The sequence below is a fragment of the Panthera leo genome, chromosome B3 (genome assembly GCF_018350215.1).
Source record: "Panthera leo isolate Ple1 chromosome B3, P.leo_Ple1_pat1.1, whole genome shotgun sequence".
In the NCBI taxonomy this organism is placed as follows: domain Eukaryota; kingdom Metazoa; phylum Chordata; class Mammalia; order Carnivora; family Felidae; genus Panthera; species Panthera leo.
In genome coordinates, this window is record NC_056684.1 from 33706169 (window position 1) to 33728845 (window position 22677).

The 22677-nt window shown below is 35.9% G+C and overlaps 1 protein-coding gene across 7 annotated transcripts in view; it reads left to right on the forward strand.

The window, feature by feature from the left end:
* MYO9A (myosin IXA) overlaps positions 1–22677 on the forward strand; it is a 282825-nt gene that overhangs the window by 27342 nt on the left and 232806 nt on the right. For 4 of the 7 annotated variants that reach the window (XM_042941514.1, XM_042941518.1, XM_042941520.1 and 1 more), the window contains exons 1-2: positions 4085–4127; positions 15556–16466. In XM_042941514.1, coding sequence (XP_042797448.1) covers positions 15627–16466 — 840 coding nt within the window. In that variant the 5' untranslated portion in view covers positions 4085–4127; positions 15556–15626. Of the gene's footprint in view, positions 1–4084; positions 4128–7077; positions 7109–8340; positions 8535–15555; positions 16467–22677 lie in introns of those variants that run through there. The other 3 variants (XM_042941516.1, XM_042941517.1, XM_042941515.1) reach the window with 3 other exon arrangements.

Genomic DNA, 22677 nt, shown 5'->3' on the forward strand with positions numbered 1-22677 from the left:
TTCATTCTTTCTCATTGCCACGTAGTACTCCATTGTGTATATAAGCCACAATTTCTTTATCCATTCATCAGTTGATGGACATTTAGGCTCTTTCCATAATTTGGCTATTGTTGAGAGTGCTGCTATAAACATTGGGGTACAAGTGTCCCTATGCATTAGTACACCTGTATCCCTTGGGTAAATTCCTAGCAGTGCTACTGCTGGGTTATAGGGTAGGTCTATTTTTAATTTTTTGAGGAACCTCCACACTGTTTTCCAGAGTGGCTGCACCAATTTGCATTCCCACCAACAGTGCAAGAGAGTTCCCGTTTCTCCACATCCTCTCCAGCATCTATAGTCGGGACCTGGTTTCTAACCCCAGATCATCTGTATCATCTTGGGAACATCACATAACCTTTCTGAGCTGGTTTCTTCATCTTTAAATGAGGATAATAGCACACGTTTCTTATTAAATGGGGTAATGCATATCAAGCATATAGCATAGTGTCTAACTATATATTATCAATAAAAAGGCGTTAGTCTTCCTAAAGCTGTGAATGAAAATGTTGTCGACTTTTAAAGAAATGAAGTGCTGCTGAGATGTAGCACATTCCTGAGCTCGTAAGAGTCATTAAGTGTGTGTTCACTTAAAACATTAATTATTTAGAGATTGGGAGCCTAGAGAGAAAGCTGTTTGATGTACAGTTTTCTTTCTGTGAGGACTGTGGAAGGGTAATTTGATAATCTTATAGGCAAATATCATTGAGCTAGTAAAATAAAATCTATGAATAAATGATCTGGATAAAAAGCAGGTATAGGGGCGCCTGGGTGGCTCAGTCTGTTAAGCGTCCGACTTCGGCTCAGGTCACGATCTCGCGGTTTGTGAGTTTGAGCCCCGCGTTGGGCTCTGTGCTGACTGCTCAGAGCCTGGAGCCTGTTTCAGATTCTGTGTCTCCCTCTCTCTCTGACCCTCCCCCGTTCATGCTCTGTCTCTCTCTGTCTCAAAAATAAATAAACGTTAAAAAAAATAAAAAAATAAAAAGCATGTATAGTTTTTTTTTCTAATTACAAATAGAATTTTTTTTTTCCAGAAAGAAAGAGTGCAAGTAGGGGAGGGGCTGAGAGAAAGAGAGAGAGAGAGAGAGAGAGAGAGAGACAGGGGGAGAATCTTAAGCAGGCTCCACACCCAGCATGGAGCCCCGTGCGGGACTCAATCTCCCGACTGTGAGATCATGATTTGAGCCGAAATCAAGTTGGATGCTTAACTAACTGAGCCACCCAGGCACCCACAAATATAATTTTTTGTATTTTCATTAAGAATTCTAAAGAATTGTAAGGTTCTTTTTCTGTAAAACTTTGTGCATCATATTGTAATTTTGAGTCAACTAGTTGGGTTTTCTCAGAGCAGAAACTTTGCTGTGTAAAACTATATACAATTTTTTTTGTAGCCTTAAAAGATTTTTATTAGAATGAATAAACATTTTGAAGCTTTTGGAATTTTGTTAAGTGGATAAAAGCACAGAAACATCATAATTATGTCATCCATATTGGTGTATTAAGAAAAAAATCTGAAACTAAAAATAGAACTACCCTATAATCCAGCAATTGCACTATTAGGTATTTACCCAAAGGCTACAAAAATACAGATTCAAAGGGGTACACTATGGAGAGAGCCCAAGTGTCCTCTGACTGATGAATGGATAAAGAAAATGTGGTATAGGGGCGCCTGGGTGGCTTAGTCAAGCATTCGACTTTGCCTCAGGTCATGATCTAATGGCTTGTGGGTTTGAGCCCCATGTTGGGCTCTGTGCTGACAGCTCAGAACCTGGAGTCTGCTTCAGATTCTGTGTCTTCCTTTCTCTGCCCCTCCCCTGCTTGTACTCTGCCTCTCTTTCTCTGTCAAAAATAAACAAACATCAAAAACAAAAGAAGATGTGGTATATATGTATATACAATGGAATATTACTCAGCAATGAAAAAGAATGAAACCTTGCCATTTGCAGTGATGTGGATTAGCTAGAGTATATTATGCTAAGCAAAATAAGTCAATCAGAGAAAGACAAATACCATATGATTTCACTTATATGTGGAATTTAAGAAACAAAACAGATGAGCATATGGGAAGGTAGGGGAAGAGAAGAGAGGGAAACAAATCATAAGAGACTCTTAATGATAGAGAACAAACTATGGGTTGATGGAGGGAGATTGGGGGGAGATGGGCTAGATGGGTGTTGGGTACTAAGGAGGGCACTTGTTCTGATGGGCACTGGGTGTTGTATGTAAGTAATGAATCACTGAATTCTAATCTCCTGAAACTAATATTGCATGGTATGTTAACTAAAATTTAAATAAATTTATTACTTTTTTACATTTATTTATTTTTGAGAGAGAGTGGGGAAGGGGCAGAGTTTAGAAAGGGAGACAGAGGATCTGAAGCAGACTCTGCTGACAGTAGCAGGGCTTGAACTCAATGCAGAGCTTGAACTCAAGAACCATGAGATCAGGGGGTACCTGGGTAGGTCAGTTGGTTAAGTGACTGACTTTGGCTCAGGTCGTGATCTCATGGTTTATGGGTTTAAGCCCTGTATCAGGCTCTGCACTGACAGCTCAGAGCCTGGAGCCTGCTTTGGATTCTGTGTCTCCCTCTCTCTCTGCCCCTCCCTTGCTTATGCTCTCTCTCTCTCAAAAATAAATAAACTTAAAAAAAAAAAAAGTGTGAGATTATCACCTGAGTGGGGCTTGAACTCATGAACCGGGACATCGTTACCTGATCCAAAGTCAGATGCTTAACCAACTGAGCCACTCAGGTGCCCCAAGAAAAAAATACTATTTACAAACACTGGAGAGCTATCTTATAGAGGGAGTGATTTTAAGTTATTTATGTTTTGGTCATAGTCTGGTCTCTGCATGGAGTCTTAATTGAATGGCAAATGATTAGTGTTTTTTTGAAGCTGTTAAAATAATGTAATTAAAAGAATAAATCTTTGGATTAATATTTAAACTAGATGCTAGTTTTTATACTTTCCCCAGGTATTTAATGATTATAGTAAAGTTTAATTTTGAAATATTCTTAAGTTATATAGTAAATTATAATACTGGACTGATAATATTTATTACATGGAATACCACTTTAGCTTCAAATAACCAATCTCATTAGTTATACTAAAGTTTTTCCTTTTTATTATTGAGATATACAGTGAAGTGCAAAAGTCTTCAGTGTTCACAGTTTAAATATTAAATACCTGCTTATCCAACACTCAGATCAAGATAAAGAGTGTTTATAAAACTCTATGAGGATTCCTTTTGTGCTCTGCCTCCCACTCCTGAAGGAAACCATGCTTCTGAAGTTTATAACCATAGTTTTATCGGTGAACTTAATATAAGTGGGATAATTTTGTTTATATCTTTCTGTATCTGGCTTTTTTCACTCAATATTTTGTCTGTGAGATTAATTGTTGTTTGTATCAGCAGTTTGTTCTTTTTTATTGCTGTATTGTATTCCATTAATTAATTTTATTGTTGATAGGATTTTGACTGTTTTTATTTCTTTGGTTATTTTTGAATGAAGTAGCAGTGAACATTCTTGTATGTAGCTTTTAGTGGACATAGCCAATTTTGCTAGAGGTTTGGTAATATCCCATTGTGGTTTTTATTCTCATTTCTCAGATGACTAATGATGTTATATTAGTCAACTGATAATCCTAAACAGACAATTTGAAAATTGCCAGTGGTGTACAATAATATTTATTTGTTGGTCATGATTTTGTGGGTCTCCTGGCATAGCTCTTCTTGTGTATCTCATCTTCCTACTGGGAGTAGTAGGCTAGATAATGCATATTCTCATAGTGGTGGCACAAATGCAAGAAGGCATACCTAACTGGGCAAGCATATTTTAAGATCATCACGTCTCCTGACCTCTCACTCTTGAAATTAAGTCATGTGGCTTAGTTCAGTTCAAGGGATGAGGAGGTATACTTGACTGGACTTGAGGATAGGTAGTGAATAATTTTTTTTTTTTTTTTTTTAAAGAAGCCTCCACACCCAGCACAGAACCCAGCGTGGGGCTTGAACTCACAACCCTGAGAGCAAGACCTGAGCTGAGATCAAGAGTTGGACACTTAATCGACTGAGTCACCCAGGCACCCCAGGTAGTGAATTTTTTGAACAATAATCTAATTCACTGCAGATGTTGAATTCTTTTTCATATCTTTATTGGCCATTTAGGTATTCTCTTAAGAGCCATCTTCTTTTTTTTTTTTAATGTTTGTTTATTTTTGAAAGAGCACAAGCGGGGGAGGGGCAGAGAGAGGGGGACAGAGGATCCGTAGTGGGTTCTGCTCTGACAGCAATGAGGCCAATGTGGGGCTCGAACTCACAAACTGTGAGATCATGACTTGAGCCAAAGTAGGATGGTCAATTGACTGAGCCACCCAGGTGCCCCAAGAGCCACCTTCTACATATATTACTAGGCACACTTACTCTATCAGCAACATTGATTAACTCCTTAGGAAAGAAATTTGATACTCATTTAAATTTTTAAATTTTATTTATTTATTAAATATTTTATTTTTTAAGTAATCTCTATACCCAACGTGGGGCTTGAACTTACAGCCCCGAGATCAAGAGTCTCCTGTTCTACCAACTGAGCCAGCTAGGTGCTCCTGCTTGCTCATTTTTAAGGCCAGATATTGTTGAGAACAGCTCTTACAGGAAGTTAAATAAAGTGGTGTATATAGATGAAAATAGATGAGAAGGTAGGAAAAAGGGAAAACAAACTATTAATAAAATGACTGCCTTAAGCAGTAAAAATGATTTCTAAAACACATGAATTAATGCGTATGTGGATTTATTTCTTTAACAAATATATTTTTGAGCTGTGGATACCTATGAAGAAAAAGACAAAAACGTTTTAGTGGGGAAGTCTTCCAATAGACAAAAAAACAAATAAATAGTAATATAATTCTAGGTAGTGTATCAAGTTCTATGATTAAAAATAGATCAGGACAAGGAGAATATAGCAGGGAAAGGGGGTTATTTTACATAGGTTAGGAAAGAAAATCCTCTCTGAGGAGTTGGCATTTGAGCAGACACCTCAGTGAATGAAAGAAGGTCCAGGTAGAGGGGGCAGGAAAGAAGTGTAAAGGTCCTAAAGCAGGAATAAGCTTAAATTCAAAAAAAGACCAGTGAGGGTAGAGGTGGAGTAGAGTGAGGGAAAGATGAAGTTAGGCTACAGTAAGAGGTTACAGTTTTATTCAATTGTGTTATGGAGAGACATTGAAAGTTTTGGTAAGAGAGTGACGTGATCTGATTTACCTTTAAGAAGGGTTGACTCCCCTGTTAGGTGTAAACTAGACTGTAGTGGAGCAATGGATACAGGCATATCACACTCTTTCACTAATTCAGATGAGAGAATGATAAGGGGCTTGAACTAGGTGGTATAGATGGGAATGGCAAAAATGGTTAGATTCGGGATATATTTTACTGGCAGACCAATAGTGCTTATTGTTGGATTGGATATTGAAGAATTTCCTTATGGGGGAAGTTAGAGCATTTCTTTAGTAATGCGTTAGTCAGGGTAGACTAACTGCTATTACTAAACAGCCTCCAAATATCAGTGATTCTACACAATAAAATTTTATTTCTTTTTCCATCATAGTCCAATGTAGATGGGTGAGGATGGGGTGATGGTGGGTGTTCTTTGTGTGGTCATTTGGGATCAGGGTTCTTCCATCTAGTGGCTCTGTATCCCATAGGACTTTAGAGCTTTCCCCTGGATCCTTTCCATTTTCTAGTAGACAAGGAAAGGCAGGCCCTCCCACCCCCTTTATTTAGGGGCTCTTATTGGCTCAGCCTGAAAGGACATCACCCCTGCCCACTTACCATTGGCCAAGGATTCAGTTGCATGGTCCCATATAATTAACTGCAAGGAAGGTTGGGAAATGCAGTCTAGCTGTGTGCCCAGGAAGAGGAGGAAATGGGTTTGTAAAAAGAGTACAGACTTTTGAAAAAAAAGAGTATTATAAAACACATAGTTGGCAAAGTTTAAAAATATAAATATTTACATATTTAAGTAAGTTATGTATTTACTTGTGAATTCAGTTTTTTTAATTAAGTTACGTATTTACTTGTAAATTCAGTTTTAAGTACTAAAATACGAAGAAACATGAATATTAGCTCTTGAACACTTCCTCCAAATTATTTTTCTAAAATAAACTCAAAATATTTAATAGCTTTCTCCCCATGACATTTACAACTGTATACAAATCAGTATTGTTTTCTCGAATGGACCCTGCCTTGATAGTAGAATGTTCTCCTTTTAATATCTACTGGTGAGATTTTTGCTTTGAGTTATTTTCTCTGTAGTGAAGCTAGATTTTTATTTTTTAGATATGAATTTGCCTGATTTCATTCTTCTCATGTTACTGAATGTTAGTGTATGATCTTACTAACATTCATTTGTAGATCCCTGTGATAAAGTAAATATAAAGAGAAAGGATACTTCTTTTTTTTCTTTTTGGAAAATGACCTTGAGAACTTGGTAAAGAAGTAAAAGCAGCTATAAAAATTTTTTGAAAATTAAATTTTATTAGTACACAGATGCAAAATATGACATTAAAAATCTTTAGTTACTTCTTTTTTTTAAATGAACTTCTAATTTAAAGGAAGCTCTGTATTCCCTATTTTCATTCTTCACCACAGTTTTCCTCTATAATTAGTTTCTTCTCAGACCACTGAATAACAGCATAAGCTGGCCTATTCTGAACCACACCCTACTGACCACAGCAACTGTCTGACCGCATTGTTTCCCTCTGTTAGCATATACTTTTGAAATATTACTTTGGGATAGGGAAAAAACATATTAAATAATTTTATTTATAACTGGTACAGCTATGTGTAATTGTTCCATAAGTGCCAGTAAAGTGCTTAATTCTTTATATGCATAATATAAGTTATTTTATTCTCTCAATCAGTCATTTATCCATACTCTTTTTATCTGCTGGTTTGAAATGCTATCTTTATCATAAGGTAAATTTACATAGACTTTTTTGCTCTGTAAGCCTTAATTTTCTAATTTGACAGGTATTAACTTGTTACCTGTCTCAGAGATTTCCTGTTCAACTCAAATGAGGTAATGCACATCAAACTTATTTTTGATGAAAACTATAAAAAGGAATTTTGAAGATTACTCAAAAGTCTAATATATTTGTCCTTATTTAATATATATATGCCTTTATATATAGTTTTATATTTTAAGTTTTTTCAGTTGACATCATATTATACATCCCTTGCCATGTTTCTTTTGCATGACTGGCATTATAGGTATCATTCACCATCTAAATCTGTTTTACCCAATCTTTAGTTTGGATAGGGAATTTGGATGTCAGGGGGTGCTGCCCTATTTGAATCTATTTGGTTCCCCAAGTTTGGATAGCAAATAGCATGATTGTGAAGTAAGCACCTAAAAGTTTATTCAAATATATTTGGTTCCGGAGCTTAGACTGTGAAATTTAAATTAAAAAAATTTTTTTTAATGTTTATTTATTTTTGAGAGAGAGACAGAGACAGAGCACACACGGGGAAGGGGCAGAGAGAGAGAGAGAGGGACACAGAATCTGAAGCAAGCTCCAGGCTCCGAGCTGTCAGCACAGAGCCTGACATGGGACTCGAACTCACGAACTGCGAGGTCATGACCTGAGCTGAAGTCAGATAATTAACGGACTGAGCCACCCAGGCGCCCCTATTTAAATTTTTTTTTTAATGTTTACTTTTGAGAGAGACACAGTGTGAGCAGGGGAGGGGCAGAGAGAGAGGGAGACACAGAACTCCACGTGTGCTTCAGGCTCTGCACTATCCACACAGAGCCTGATGCGGGCTCAAACTCACAAACTGTGAGATCCTGACTTGAGCCGAAATTGGATGCTTGACCAACTGAGCCATTCAAATGCCCCTAGACTGTGACATTTTTAGATATCAGTAATTTGGATAACAAGAGATACCTAAATTGTGAAAGGGTATTGCACTGAAGTGTTACCTATTAAAGTGAGTTCCTTTGATTGCAGAGAACAGAAACCCAGCTCAAAGTAGCTCAGGGTAAAAGGGAATTGATTGTCACACTTAAGGAAGTTTAGTGGTGGTGTTTATTTGAGGCACAGCTAGCTCCAGTAGCCCAAACAATGTTGATTAGGTTTTGCTGTATGTATTTGTTCATTTTCTTTTACTGGGTAAGGACTTCTGTGCATTCAGGAAAGATGGCTGCAAACAGTTTTAGATTTACATATTTCTGGATAACCAGCCCAGCAGAAAAGAAAATGCAGCAAAGTTCCAATATGGAATCTCTATGAGCAGCCGCTGTTGCCAGGGGGAATGGAATAATTGATTAGCTGGGTCTGGGTCATGACTAATACCACCCTTCCTCCCCTAGCTAGGGGATGAGGTTGGTCTATTCAAAGTGTGCTGTGTCAAATGGCAAGGGAGGGGTAGTAGTTCTTCAAAGGCAAATGCAGTACTGTACTTTCATTAGAAGGGCCGGATGACCTACTGCACAGATGAAACCGGTTAGCTGTCCATGTACCTATCTATAGTGTGTCATCTGATAACTAATTTATTCCATCACCTTTTCTTTAGTTGAAATATTACAAAATGTATTTTCTTTCAGCACTCAATTTGGCTTTTACTTGGCATTGACCTACTATAAGTAAAACTGGGCTCCTATGTGCTATCTAGTTGTGAAGATGAGCTAACATGCACATTTGTCACATCTTACCTAAAAAGCTTTTTCTCAATCTTTTTTTTTCTTTAAATTCTTTAAGGAAAAGAAAAGAGTATGTTTTTACTTTCTGAGAGATGCACCTGTCCATCTTTGACCTAAATCTCATTCTCATTTAGTTTGTCTTATTGAAGAACCTTGGCTCATCAGATAGACCTTCATTTTCTTAAGTTTTCAGTTTCTGCTTCTCTACTTGATTCTATTTATAACCATAAAGATGTGCTCCCAAGCCCCCTAACAAATGATTCACTCATACTTCTCCCTTTTTTCTTTATAGCAGATTTGACCAATGTCTGCTAATTTACTTGCCAATCTGTCTTCTCCCACTTCTTCCTTAACTTCTTACTTCCTACTTTTCAGAGTCCCCAGTAATATCCAGAGACCTTCATTTCAGGCCTAAACCTAGAATTACAGTATGTAAGGGCTAAAAGGGACCTAAGAGATATTTAACTCAACTTTCTTTTTTTATTTTGCTTGATGTTATTTTGATTGTACTGACTTTTTTTTTTTTGTCTAGAATTTAGATGGTATATGGAATTTTTTTAAACTTTCAGATCTTGATCAGATCATAAATGCGTGTTTATTAAAAACAATATAGTTGGATTTTAAAAATCTCTTGGTAATCTTTTTCTTTTAAGTGGAGCATTTCCATTTAATGTAGTTATTGATACATTTAGTTTGCTTTCCATTTGTTCCATCTGTTCTGACTCCACCCAGGACCCCCTTCCTTTTTGCCTTCCTTTGAATTGATTATTTTTTAATCATTCCATTTTTTTCACAGTGTTAGTTGGGAAGTTATACCTTTTTTCTAATTTTTTTAGGGGTTAGCCTAGAATAGAAGTTGGCAAACTTTTTTTTTTTTTTAAGTTTATTTATATATTTTTGAGAGCGAGCTTGGGGGAGGGGCAGAGAGAGAGAATCCCAAGCAGTCTCCATGCTGTCAGTATGGAGCCTGATGCGGGGCTCAATCTCATAAACTGTGAGATCACAACCTGAGCTGAAACCAACAGTTGGTTGCTCAACCGACTGAGCCATCCAGGCACCCCAACCTGTTTCATTTAAGGGCCATATAGTAAACATTTTTGGCTTTGTGGACCATATGGTCACTGTCATTGTAGTGCAGAAGCATCCATTGATAACAGGTAGTGGTATAAATTACAGACAGTGGATTAGATAAAGTCATTTAGATAGAAGAGCACTGGGTTGAGACCAGAAACTGGGAGATTTTTTTGTTGTTGTTGGTATTTTTTTTTTGAAATTGAGGTCATGGACAAGAAGCTCTGAGAGTGAATCAGAAAAAGAGTGAGCCTATCAGGAAGATTACAAGAAAAATAATTATCATGTGAGGGCAGTTTCAAGAATGAGAAGATGGCTTTCTTAGTCAAATGCTATAGAGTGCCGTGTTAAGATGAGGATTCAGAAGAGGCCGTTGGATTTGGCAACTTTATGGTAATTGGTGACATTTTCAAAGAATATTGGCAGAGCTTGCTATGTGGGAAGAGTGGTAAAGGAGTGGAGAGTGGAAACATAAACCATTGATTGTCAAATACTATTTTTTGGACCAGCAGCAACAGAAGTGCCTAGATTTCCCAATCTCAGAACCATTATTGGGCTTAGAAATGTATATTTTTAAAACATTGCCCAGATGATTTTGATAAACGCTAATGGCTTGCTGTCAAGATGTATTTGTTAGTGATATTTTGAGGCAAACCCTCTTTTCCAAACACAAAGCTATGACTGATGAAGCAAAAAGAAAAATCAAGTTGATATAAATGGGGTGCAGAAAAGGTAAACATTCCTATGTTTCAGAAAGGCAGTAGAACACAAAGCAGTGAGTAGGGCTGTGGCTGGGACCTTGCAGGTACAGAAGCTGAGGTTTGAGTTTCTTTGAGTGTAGGACATATCTTCTGATTTGAACAGACCGCTGGTAAGAAACATTTATGAGATAATGGGAAATTGAACATTGACCAGTAATATTAAAAATTGTTAATTTTTAAAGGTGTGATTAATGGTATTGTGGTTATATTAAAACAAAGTAGTAAATAGTAGGTTCTCAGTAAATGTTTATATGAAAAACAAAAAAAAATTTCCATCAGAAAGTACACCCGTACATCTAAATTTTCAAACAAATTAGCCATCTAGTGCCGAGAATGATATGAAATAAATCTGAAGAGCAGTTTACTCTGGATGACATTAAAATGCTTCACTGAAAAAAATAAAATCTTATATTTAGTATTTTCAAGAAGATGAGTGAGTAATATCCCTTAAATTAAAACAATTATGGGGCGCCTGGGTGACTCAGTCGGTTAAGCGGCCGACTTCGGCTCGGGTCACTATCTTGCGGTCCGTGAGTTCGAGCCCCGCATCGGGCTCTGTGCTGACAGCTTGGAGCCTGGGGCCTGTTTCGGATTCTGTGTCTCCCTCTCTCTGACCCTCCCCCGTTCATGCTCTGTCTCTCTCTGTCTCAAAAATAAATAAATGTTAAAAAAAAAAAAAAAAAACAACAATTATGGGGGCAATGGGGGGGGGTGCTCGGTTGAGCATCTGACTTGATTTTGGCTCAGGTTATGATTCCAGGGTTGTGGGATTGAGCCCTGATTCAGGCTCTGTGCTGAGTGTGAAGTCTGCTTGGAATTCTGTCTCTCCTCCTTTACCCCTCTCCCCCACTTACGCTCTTTCTCTTTCTAAAATAAGCCAAACAAAGCAAAAAAACCCAGTTATGACACTTAAGGTAGAAAACAGATCAGGTGGATATGAAAATGACAAACTTTAGAAGTGAAAGCTAGTGTAAAAAAAATAACAGCGTGATTTTCATGAAAGGGAAGTCAATAGGATGTCTGTTTTCCCAGTATTAATCTATGAAATCAGTGTAATGTCAGTCAAAATATCAGAAGGTTTTGGGGGTGCCTGGGTGTCTCAGTCGGTTAAGTGTCTGATTTTAGCTTAGGTCGTGATCTCACAGTTCATGAGTTCCAGTACCATGTCGAGCTCTCTGCTGTCAGCACGGAGCCTGGAGCCCCTGCTTCAGATTCTGTGTCTCCCTCTCTCTGCCTCTCCCCAGCTTGTGCATGTGCGTGCTCTCTCTCTCAAAAAAATAAACATCAAAAAATGTCAGAAGGTTTTTTTTTTTCGTGGTAGTGGACATGCTGATCTTAAAATTCTTATGGTAAAGAGCCAAAGTAACATTAAAGAAGAACAAATTGAAATGATATGCCTTCCATCAAAACTTATTATAGAGCTATAGTAATTAAGATAGATTCAGGGATGGACAGATAGACTACTGGAAGAGAATACAGAGCCCAGAACACCTTGATATTTATATGGAATTAGCTACATGACAGAGGTGGCATTATAAATCAAGGGAGAGATTGGACTCTTCATTGAGGTGCTGATTAAATTGCTAATCTGATTTGGCATGAAAATAAGAGCGCTATGGAAATAAATTCTGTGTGGATTAAGTACATAAATGAGAAAAGAAAAACCTTAGGCCTTTTCGAAGAAAATGCAGGATGGATAACTTTATGTCTTCAGGATGAGGAGGGATTTTTAAAAACTATGCCAGGAGATAATGCCATGTAGGTTTTAGAGCCAGACTAACTGCTTCAAATATCAACTTTATCACATGCTAGTTATGACTTTGGGCAAGTTATGTAATCTTTCTTGTTTTCTCATTTGTAAAATGAGGATGATAATGGTAAAAACAGCCCTCAGGAATTGTGAGAAATAAAATGTGAAATGCTTAGAAAAATGACTGGTATAAATAAACACACAATAAGAGTTAACTACAATTGTTGTTACTGTAATTTACTAAAAAAGAAACAAATCATAACCTGTAAAGGATTGATAAATTTGACTATTAAAAACTCTATGACAAAAGGCATTGTGAATAAAATAGAAAGCTAAGGCACTAATAGGTAGGAGATAATTATCACACATTTAACTGAAAATTGATTAGTATCCAGGCTATATGAAAAACTCATTTAAACCAATAAAGAAAAGACAACTCAAAAAACAGAAATGAATAAGCAACATAGTCCAAATGGCAAATGGTAAGTGTTGCTCATCCTCATTCTAGTAAACAGGGAAATGCAAATTAAAGTAATGAGATACCTTTTTACACTTATACTGGCAGAAACTCAAGTCTGACAATACTTTTATTGGTAAGGAGGCAGAGAAACTTGAGCCCTTCCTACACTTGCTGTGAAATAGTTGGTACAACTACTTTGGAGAGTGTTTTGTTAATATCTAGTAAAGTTGAATGTGCTTAAAACCCAACAATTCTAGGTGTAAAGCCCAGAGAAATTCTAGGAAAGACATACGAAGAGACATGTATGAGATCTGCAGCATTGTTTTAATAGTGTAATATTGGAAACATTCCAAGTGTTCACTAGAAGGACAGTGGATTGATAAATTGTGGTATAAATCATCCAATGGGATTTAAAAACAAAGACCTTGCTTTTAAGAGCAGTTTTAGGTTAGGTTCACAGCAAATTTGAACAGAAGATCCAGACCCCCCCAACATCCCCCCATACATACATACTCTCCCCCAATATCTACATCCCCCCCCACCCCAGTACATTTGTAACAATTAATAAACATTAATTGGCATATTATTTGGCAGTTAATGAACTTTTACTTGTATCAGCACTTATAAATAGAAAAGACAATGTTAACGTGAGATGCAGACAATTAAGTATGGTATGACACCATTTTTTTAAAGGCTAAAAGAGTGAAACAGTACTATCTATAATTCATGGAGACCCACATGTGTAATAAAAATATAGAAACAGGACAGTGGTTCTCTCTGCAGAGCAAAAGAAGGAGCTTTATCTCTAATATGTTGTTTGTAAACTGATCTGGAGTAATTACAGCAGTTTTCAAACTTGTTGAATTCGATGGTAGCTATATGACTGCTTTTTATATGTTCCATAATATTCTCTGTGTTTGAAAGGTCATCTAGGAAAAAACAAAACAGAGTTTCTTCATTTGAGAACTTTTACAAATATATAATATTATGAGAGAGAAGTAACTGAAGGTATTTTAAAAAAATAACAGCATCTTTGTATGTTAAAGGATGAAATAAAAAAGGAAAGTGGTAACATGTGAGGATGATTCTCTGATGGGGCAAGTTTGATGGAGATGATAAGAAATAGGTTTTGTTAACCCTGGAAAGGACATGGGATATATTTTCTTTGTAGACTAGAATGGAAAAACTAAGATGAGATGAAAATAGGGATACATTTTGAGTTGGAGAATGCTATTTTCTCAGTGGGATGCCAAAGTTGAAATCATTCTGGAGGTGTTATGTATATGGGGTTTGAGAATATTGGAAGGATATGCAGAATACGTGTAAGAAATGAAATAAGGTTAGATAAAAAGGTAACCTTGAAGGAAAAGGGAAGGTTGAATAAAAGTTATAATAGTATCATCTATATAATTTTATCAGCGAGCCGGGGGCAGGATCTTTTTGTTGTTAGGAGAGGTAGAGAGAGAGCCCAAAAGTCCTTGAAAATATATCTATTCTATAGCAGGTTTCTCTCATATTTTCTTAGTTATAATTTCATCTAGTTTGATTTTTTTATTTAATCTCATCTTCTTACTGTTTTTTTTCAAGCTTTTATTTAAATTCCAGTTAGTTAACATACAGTATAATATTAATTTCAGGTGTAGCTTTTTGTGATTCAGTTCAATACCTAGTGCTTATCACAAGTGTCCTCCTTGATTCCTATCACCTATTTAATCCATCCTCCCCACCCATCTGTTTTCTGGTAACAATCAGTCTATTCTCTATAGTTTAGAGTCTGTTTCTTGGTTTTCCTCTCTCCCCTACATGTTCCTTTGTTTTGTTTCTTAAATTCCACTTATGAGTGAAATCATATGGTATTTGTCTTTCTCTGACTTATTTCACTTAGCATAATACACTAGTTCCATCCACATTGTTGGAAATGGCAAGATTTCATTCTTTTTTTATGGCCGAGTAATATTCCATTGTGTGTATGCACGTGCGTGCGTGTGTGTGTATCTCACATCTTTATCCATTCATCAGTTGATAGATATTTGGGCTCTTACCATAATTTGGCTATTGCTGATAATGCTGCTGCAAACATTGAGGTGCATGTATCCCTTTGAATTAGTATTTTTTTATCCTTTGGGTAAATAGTAGTGCTGGATCATAGCGAAGTTCTATTTTTAACTTTTTGAGGAACTTCCATACTGTTTTCCAGAGTGACTGCACCAGTTTGTATTCCCACCAACAGTGTTAGAGCGTTCCCCTTTCTCCACATCCTCTCCAACACCTATTATTTCCTGTGTTGTTAATATCATCTTCTTACTGTTTTTAATTTCACAAAAATTTGGCTTCATTGATGGCATTGTTTTGTGTTTTTGCTTTATCCATAAGAGCTTTTGGGTGCAGGGTGATCTGTATGATTATTCTGCCCTTTTTAATCTAGTCTTTGGCAAGTCTCTTTAAATATAAAGAAAGAACTTGACTCTAATCTCAGGTACTTTGGAAACATTTGAGATAGAGTACAAAATAATTTTTATTTGCACTCTGGATTTTGCATTATTAGTATGCTAAAACATGGAAAAATCTTTGGCAAGTTGCTTTTGGAGAAAGTGTCCAGATTTGGGCAATAAAATGTAATATTACGTGGTCTCAATGAGACTGTTTTCAAGACTTTCTAGACTAAGAATTAGGATCTTATGTTCTAAAAGATGTAATCAACATGATTTAAGCCTTTCTTGAGCATCAGAAGGTAAAGATTGTTTATATGATTTCTAAATGTTTCACATCTTTTATGTTACAGTTCTTTTGCCATGAAAATGGTTTGCAGGGTCTTGGACACATACTATCCATGCTGATGGGACAGGATCCAATATGAATATAAATGATGGAGGAAGACGACGCTTTGAGGATAATGAACATACGTTACATATATATCCTGGGACAATTTCAGAAGGGACTATCTACTGTCCAATTCCTGCCAGAAAAAACTCCACAGCTGCTGAGGTGATTGACTCTCTTATAAACAGACTTCATCTTGACAAAACAAAATGTTATGTTCTTGCAGAAGTAAAGGAATTTGGTGGAGAAGAATGGATACTCAATCCAACAGACTGTCCAGTTCAGCGAATGATGTTGTGGCCCCGAATGGCTCTGGAAAATCGCCTGAGTGGAGAGGACTATCGCTTTCTTCTGAGAGAAAAAAACCTTGACGGATCAATCCATTATGGTAGTCTGCAGTCATGGCTACGGGTAACAGAAGAACGTCGTAGGATGATGGAGCGGGGTTTTCTTCCACAGCCTCAACAAAAAGACTTTGATGATTTATGTAGCTTACCTGATTTGAATGAGAAAACTCTCTTAGAAAACCTACGAAATCGCTTTAAGCATGAAAAAATTTATACCTATGTTGGCAGTATTCTAATAGTTATTAACCCATTCAAGTTTCTTCCTATTTATAATCCCAAATATGTCAAAATGTATGATAACCACCAATTGGGAAAACTGGAGCCCCACATTTATGCTGTGGCTGATGTAGCTTATCATGCCATGCTTCAGCGCAAAAAGAATCAGTGCATTGTGATTTCAGGAGAGAGTGGTTCTGGGAAGACTCAAAGCACAAACTTTCTTATACACCACCTTACTGCACTCAGTCAGAAAGGATTTGCCAGTGGAGTGGAACAAATTATTCTTGGAGCTGGACCAGTACTTGAGGTAAGTGTGTAGAAATACTTTTCTTACTCTTAAACATGTCTTTGAAAAAATTTTTTGTAAATGTGAGAAAATGTAATGAAACCACAAGTATAGATATCATTTTTAGTTACCAAGGAAAACTGGAAGACGGGAAAGCAAAAAAGGCAGCGTGGAAGATTAAAGGGTATGACAGTGGCAGTATATTTTTCAAAGGTGTTTTTGGGTCATAGTGATGAAGTAAGAGATGATTGGAGTCGTATGTATCCCCCTGTAAAGGGAAATAGCCAGCACAGGACTCCTGTCTGTAATTGGGTTGTGGAATTAGGTGTTGGGGAAAATATTCTCATCAATCTATTTGTATCTTTGCAACTTTATCATGTGTGCCTAGTATTGAATTCTAAGGGTTCAGTTTTGAAAATGTAGAGAATATGGGAAAAAAAGTTTTAGTTCTATAATGTTTTAGAAGTAATAGTACCAAAGGTAGAAAGGAAAAAGAATACACTTTTTGTTTTAGAGTTGAAAGGAAAAGGTAGTATTACCTATTTTTTTTATTAAAAAATTTTTTTTATGTTTATTTTTGAGACAGAGAGAAACAGAGCATGAGTGGGGGAGGGGCAGAGAGAGAAGGAGACCCAGAATCTGACGCAGGCTCCAGGCTGGGCTGTCAGCACAGAGCCCGACGCCAGGCTTGAACCCATGAACCGTGAGTTCATGACCTGAGCTGAAGTTGGTTGCCCAACCAACTGAGCCACCCAGGCGCCCCAATATTACCTATTTTTTAAAAGAGATTTTGTGAGGTATAACTGGGATACAGCAAACTGCACATATTGGAAATGTACAATTCGATAAAATTTGACATGTATATATACTAATTAAGCCACTGTCACAGTCAAGATACCGAATACATCCATTATTGCCAAAGTTTCTTTGTGATTCACAAAGTATAAGTATAGTGTAAGAAACCACTTACACACTTACACTATAGATTAGTTTGTGATTTCTATAATTTTGTATAAATGGAATCATATACCATGTACTCTTTTATGTTTGACTTCTCTTGGTATAATTATTTCAAGATTCATCCAGGTTGTATGTGTCAGTAATTCATTCCTTTTGCTAAGGTAGAATTCCACTGCATGGGTGCATGATGCTTTGCATTTATCCATTTACCTGGTAATGGACTTTTAGATTATTGCTAGTTATTCACTGTTACACATAAAGCTTTATACAAGTCTTTGTGTGGACATACACTTTACTTTGGGTGAATACCTAGGAGTGGAATGACTGGGTTATATGATAGGTATATGCTTAACTTTTTAAGAAACTGCCAACTTTTTCTACAGTGTTTATACTTACATTTTATATTCCCACCAGGCAGTGTGTGACAGTTCCAGTTACTCCATATTCCTGCTAACCCTTGATATAGTCATTCTTTTAAATTTTAGCCATTCAAATATATATACAGTGGTATCTTACTGAGGTTTTAATTTGCATTCTATAATGACTAATGCTGTGAGCACATTTTCATGTGTTTATTTGCCTTCTATATATCTTCTTTGGTGGAGTATCTGTCAAAATTTATTGCCTAATTTTTTATTGGATTTTCTTAAATTTTTTTTAATGTTTATAATTTTTGAGACAGACAGATGCCAGTTGGGGAGGGACAGAGAGAGAGGGAAACCCAGAATCCGAAGCAGGCTTCCAGCTCTGAGCTGTCAGCACAGAGCTCAGTGCATGAGATCATGACCTGAGCCAAAGTCAGATGCTTAACTGACTGAGCCACCCAGGCACCCCTCTTGTGTTTTTGATTTTAGCCATTCTGATAGGTGTAAGGTAATACCTCATGGTGGTTTTGATTTGTATTTCCCTGATGATGACTGATGTTGAGCTGGATTTGATTTGTATTTCCCTGATGATGACTGATGTTGAGCATCTTTTCATGGCCATTTGTATGTCTTCTTTGGACAAATAAAATGGGTCCTCTGCCCATTTTAATTTTATTTTTGGCTTTTTTTTTGTGTGTTGATTTATATATGTTTTTAAATATATTTTAGATATTACCTTATTGATATATTATTTGCAGATATTTTCTCCCCCTCAGTAGGTTGTCTTTTTGTTTGTTGTTGGTTTCCTTCACTGTACAAAAGCTTTGAAAAAAAAAATTTTTTTTTATTGGTGTGGTCCCAATTGCTTATTTTTGCTTTTGTTTTCCTTGCCTTATGAGACATATCTAGAAAAATGTCACTTTGGCTGATGCCAGAGAAATTACTACTTGTGTTCTATTTTAGGATTTTTATGGTTTCAGGTGTCACATTTAGGTTTAATTCAGTTTGAGTCTATTTTTGTGTATGGTGTCACAAGGTGGTTCAATTTCATTCTTCTGCATGTAGCTGTCCAGTTTTTCCAGCACTATTTATTGAAGAGAATGTCTCTCATTATATATTCTTGCTTCCTTTGTCATAGATTAATTGACCATATAAATGTTGGTTTATTTCTCGGTGCTCTATTCTGTGCCATTGATCTGTGTGTCTGTTTTTGTGCCAGTACTGTACTGTTTTGATTATTACACCTTAGTAGTATATCTTGGAATGTGGAATTGTGATACCTCTAGCTTTGTTTTTCTTTGTCAAGATTGCTCTGGTTATTCCAGGTCTTTTTTGATTCTGAAGAGATTTTACTATTATTTGTTCTAGGTTTTAAAAAAAATCCTGTTGGTATTTTGATAGAGATTGCATTGTATGTATAGATTGCTTTGGGTAGTATAGACATTTCAACAATATGAATTCTTCCAGTCCATGAGCCTGGAATATCTTTCCATTTGTTTGTGTCATCTTCAGTTTCTTCAATCAGTTATTTTGTAGTTTTTGAGTATAGGTCTTGCACTTCTTTGGTTAAGTTTATTCTTAGGTACTTTATTATTCTTTTTGGTGCACTAGTAAATGGTCTTGTTTTCTTAATTTCTCTATGTGCTGCTCTGTTATTAGTGTATAGAAATGCTACCAATTTCTGAATATTAACTTTGTATCATGCATCTTTACCAAATTCATTTATTATTTCGAATTGCTTTTTGGTGGAGTCTTTAGGATTTTCTATGTGTAGTATCATGTCATCTGCAAATAGCGATAGTGTAACTTCTTTACCAGTGTGGTGCCTCTTCTTTTTCTTGTCTGATTGTTGTGGACAGGACTTTGAGTACTGTGTTGAATAAAAGTGGCAAGAGTGGACATATTTGTCTTGTTCCTGATCTTAGAGGAAAAGCTCTTTGTTTCACCATTGAGTGTGATGTTAGCTGTGGGTTTTTCATGTATATAGTCTTTCTTATATAGATGTATGTGCTCTCTAACCCCACTTTGTTTAGAGTTTTTACCATGAATGGAATTTAAATTTTGTCAGATGGGTTTTGTTTTCTGCACCTATTGAGATGATGATATGATTTTTATCCTTTGTTTTGTTGATGCTGTGTATCACATTGATTTGCAAATCTTGAGCCATTCTTACATCCATGGAGTAAGTCTTACTTGATTGTGGTGAATGATCTTTCTGATGTATTGTTGTATGTGGTTTGCTAATATTTTGTTGAGGAATTTTGCATCTATGTTTATCAAGGATATTGGCCTGTAGGGGTGTGTGTGTGTGTGTGTGTGTGTGTGTGTGTTGTTTTTTGATTTTTATCATCAGAGTAATGCCTTGTGAATTTATTTGGAAGCTTTCCTTCCTCTTGTATTTTTTGGTATAGTTTGATGAGAATAGGTATTAACTCTTTTCTAAATGTTTGGTAAAATTCGTCTGTGAATCTGTCCTGGACTTTTATTTTTTGGTAGTTTTACTTGTAATTGGCCTCAGATTTTCTATTTCTCTTTTGTTCAGTTTTGGAAGATTATATGTTTCTAGTAATTTATAGACTTCTAGGCTGTCTAGCTTGTTAGTATATAATTTTTTGTAGTATTCTCATAATTCTTTACATTTCTGTGATAGTTGTTACTTCTCTTTCATTTCTGCTATTACTTATTTGGGTCCTTCCTCTTTTTTTCTTGATGAGTCTGGCTAAGTGTTTTTCAATTTTGTTTACCTTTTCAAAGAACCAGCTCTTGGTTTTATTGATTAAAAAAATTTTTTTAATGTTTATTTATTTTTGAGAGAGAGGGAGACAGACAGCACAAGCAGGGGAGGGACAGAGAGAGACAGAGACACAGAGTTTGAAGCAGTCTCCAAGCTCTGAGCTGTCAGCACAGAGCCTGACGTGGGGCTCGAACTCACAAACCATGAGATCATGACGTGATGCTTAACGACTGAGTCCCTCAGGCGCCCCTACTGATTTTTTTTCTATTGCTGTTTTTAGTCTTAATGTCATTCATTTCTGCTCTGGTCTTCATTATTTCCTTCATTCTATTTACCTTGGGCTTTATTTGTTGTTCTTTTTTTTTCTGGTTCCTTTAGTTGTTAATGTAGATTGTTTGAGCTTTTTCCTTTTTCTTGAGTTAGGCCTGTGTTGCTATATAATTCTCTCCCTTTCTCTCTTTCTCTGTCTCAAGAACCAGCTCTTGGTTTTATTGATTTAAAAAGATTTTTTTTTAATGTTTATTCTTGAGAGAGAGAGAGAGAGAGTGAGTGGGGGAGAAGGGCATAGGGAGAGAGAGAATTTCAAGCAAGTTCCTCAATGCAGAGCCTGATGTGGGGCTCTATCCAATGATCCCAGTATCATGACCCAAACTGAAGTCAAAAGTCTGATGCTCAACCAACTGAGCCACCTAGGTATCCCTAATTTTAAAAAATGGTATTCATCAGGCACTTATAAATATTTGTAGATTGCTTTGGGGTAGTGAGGACATTTTAACAATGTGAATTCTTCCGTGAGCACATAATGTATTTCAATTTATTTGTGTCGTCAGTTTTTGTCATTAATACCTTTTGGTTTTCATTGTACAGATCTTTAACCTCCTTGGTGAAATTTCTCTCAAATATAACCATCTCTCAGTAGTACCTTTTGAAGAGCAGAATTTTAAATTTTGATGAAATCCAATTTAACCATTTTTTTTTCTCTTATGGATTGTGTTTTTGGTGTCATATTTAAGAAAACTTTGACTAAACCGTGGTTGCAAAAGTGTTCTATGTTTTGTTTTGTTTTTTCATTAGTTTTGTAGTTTCAGTTTTGCATTCAGGTCTATGATTAATTTTGAGTTTATTTTGTATATGGTGTATAGATCCAGTGTTTTCCTATGAGTATCTAATTGTTTCAAAACTATTTTTTGTTGAAAGACTATTTTTCCTTTACCTCGTTTGCCTTTGTGTCTTTGTCAAAAAAATGGTACATATATATGTGGGTTTATTTCAGCATTCTGTCTCCTGTTGATTCGTTTTTCTTCATGACAATGCCATGCTACTTTCATTATGCAGCTTTATAATAATTTTGAAATTAGGTAGTATTAATCCTTCTTTTGCTTATTTTGGATATTCGAGGTCTTTGCATTTCCATATGAATTTTAGAACTAAATTGTCAGTTTTTCTATAAAAGTTTTTTGGGACTTTGGGATAGTGTTAAATCTATAGTTTAATTTTTAGAAAAGTGATATGGTAACAATATTAAGTCATCTGACCCATGAACAAGTTTATTTCTCTACTTATGAAGATCATCTTTAATTTCTCTGAGCAATATTCTGTTGTTTTTAATGTATAGGGCTTGAACATGTATAGTAAGATATATTTGTCAGTATTTATTGATGCTTTTATAAACAGTATTTAACATTTTTCAATTGTTTCCTAGTATATAGGGATACAGTTGAAATTGGTACTTTGATCTTGTATTGTACAAGCTGGCTAGGTACAAATATTAATTTCAATTTTTTTAAATTTTTATTGGATTATCCACATAAGAAGTCATATTTGTGAACAAAAAGGCAGTTTTATTTACTTTCTTCCAGTTGGAATTTTTTTTCCTGCAGATTTCACTAGTTACTCCAGTATGAAGAGATGCAGTGAAAGTAACATTCTTGTCTTGGGGGAAAGCATTTAGCCTTAAACATTAACTGTGATGATAGCTGTTGGTTTTGTGTAGATGTTCTTTATTAGATTGAGGTCCATTCCCTTTCATTCTTACTTTGTTTAGAGTTTTTATCAGGAAAGGTTGGATTTTGTCAAATGCTTTTTCTGTGTCTATTTGAGATGGTCATATGGTTTAAAAAAGAATAGTTTGTTAATATGGTAAATTATATTGATGGATTTTTTAAATTTAATT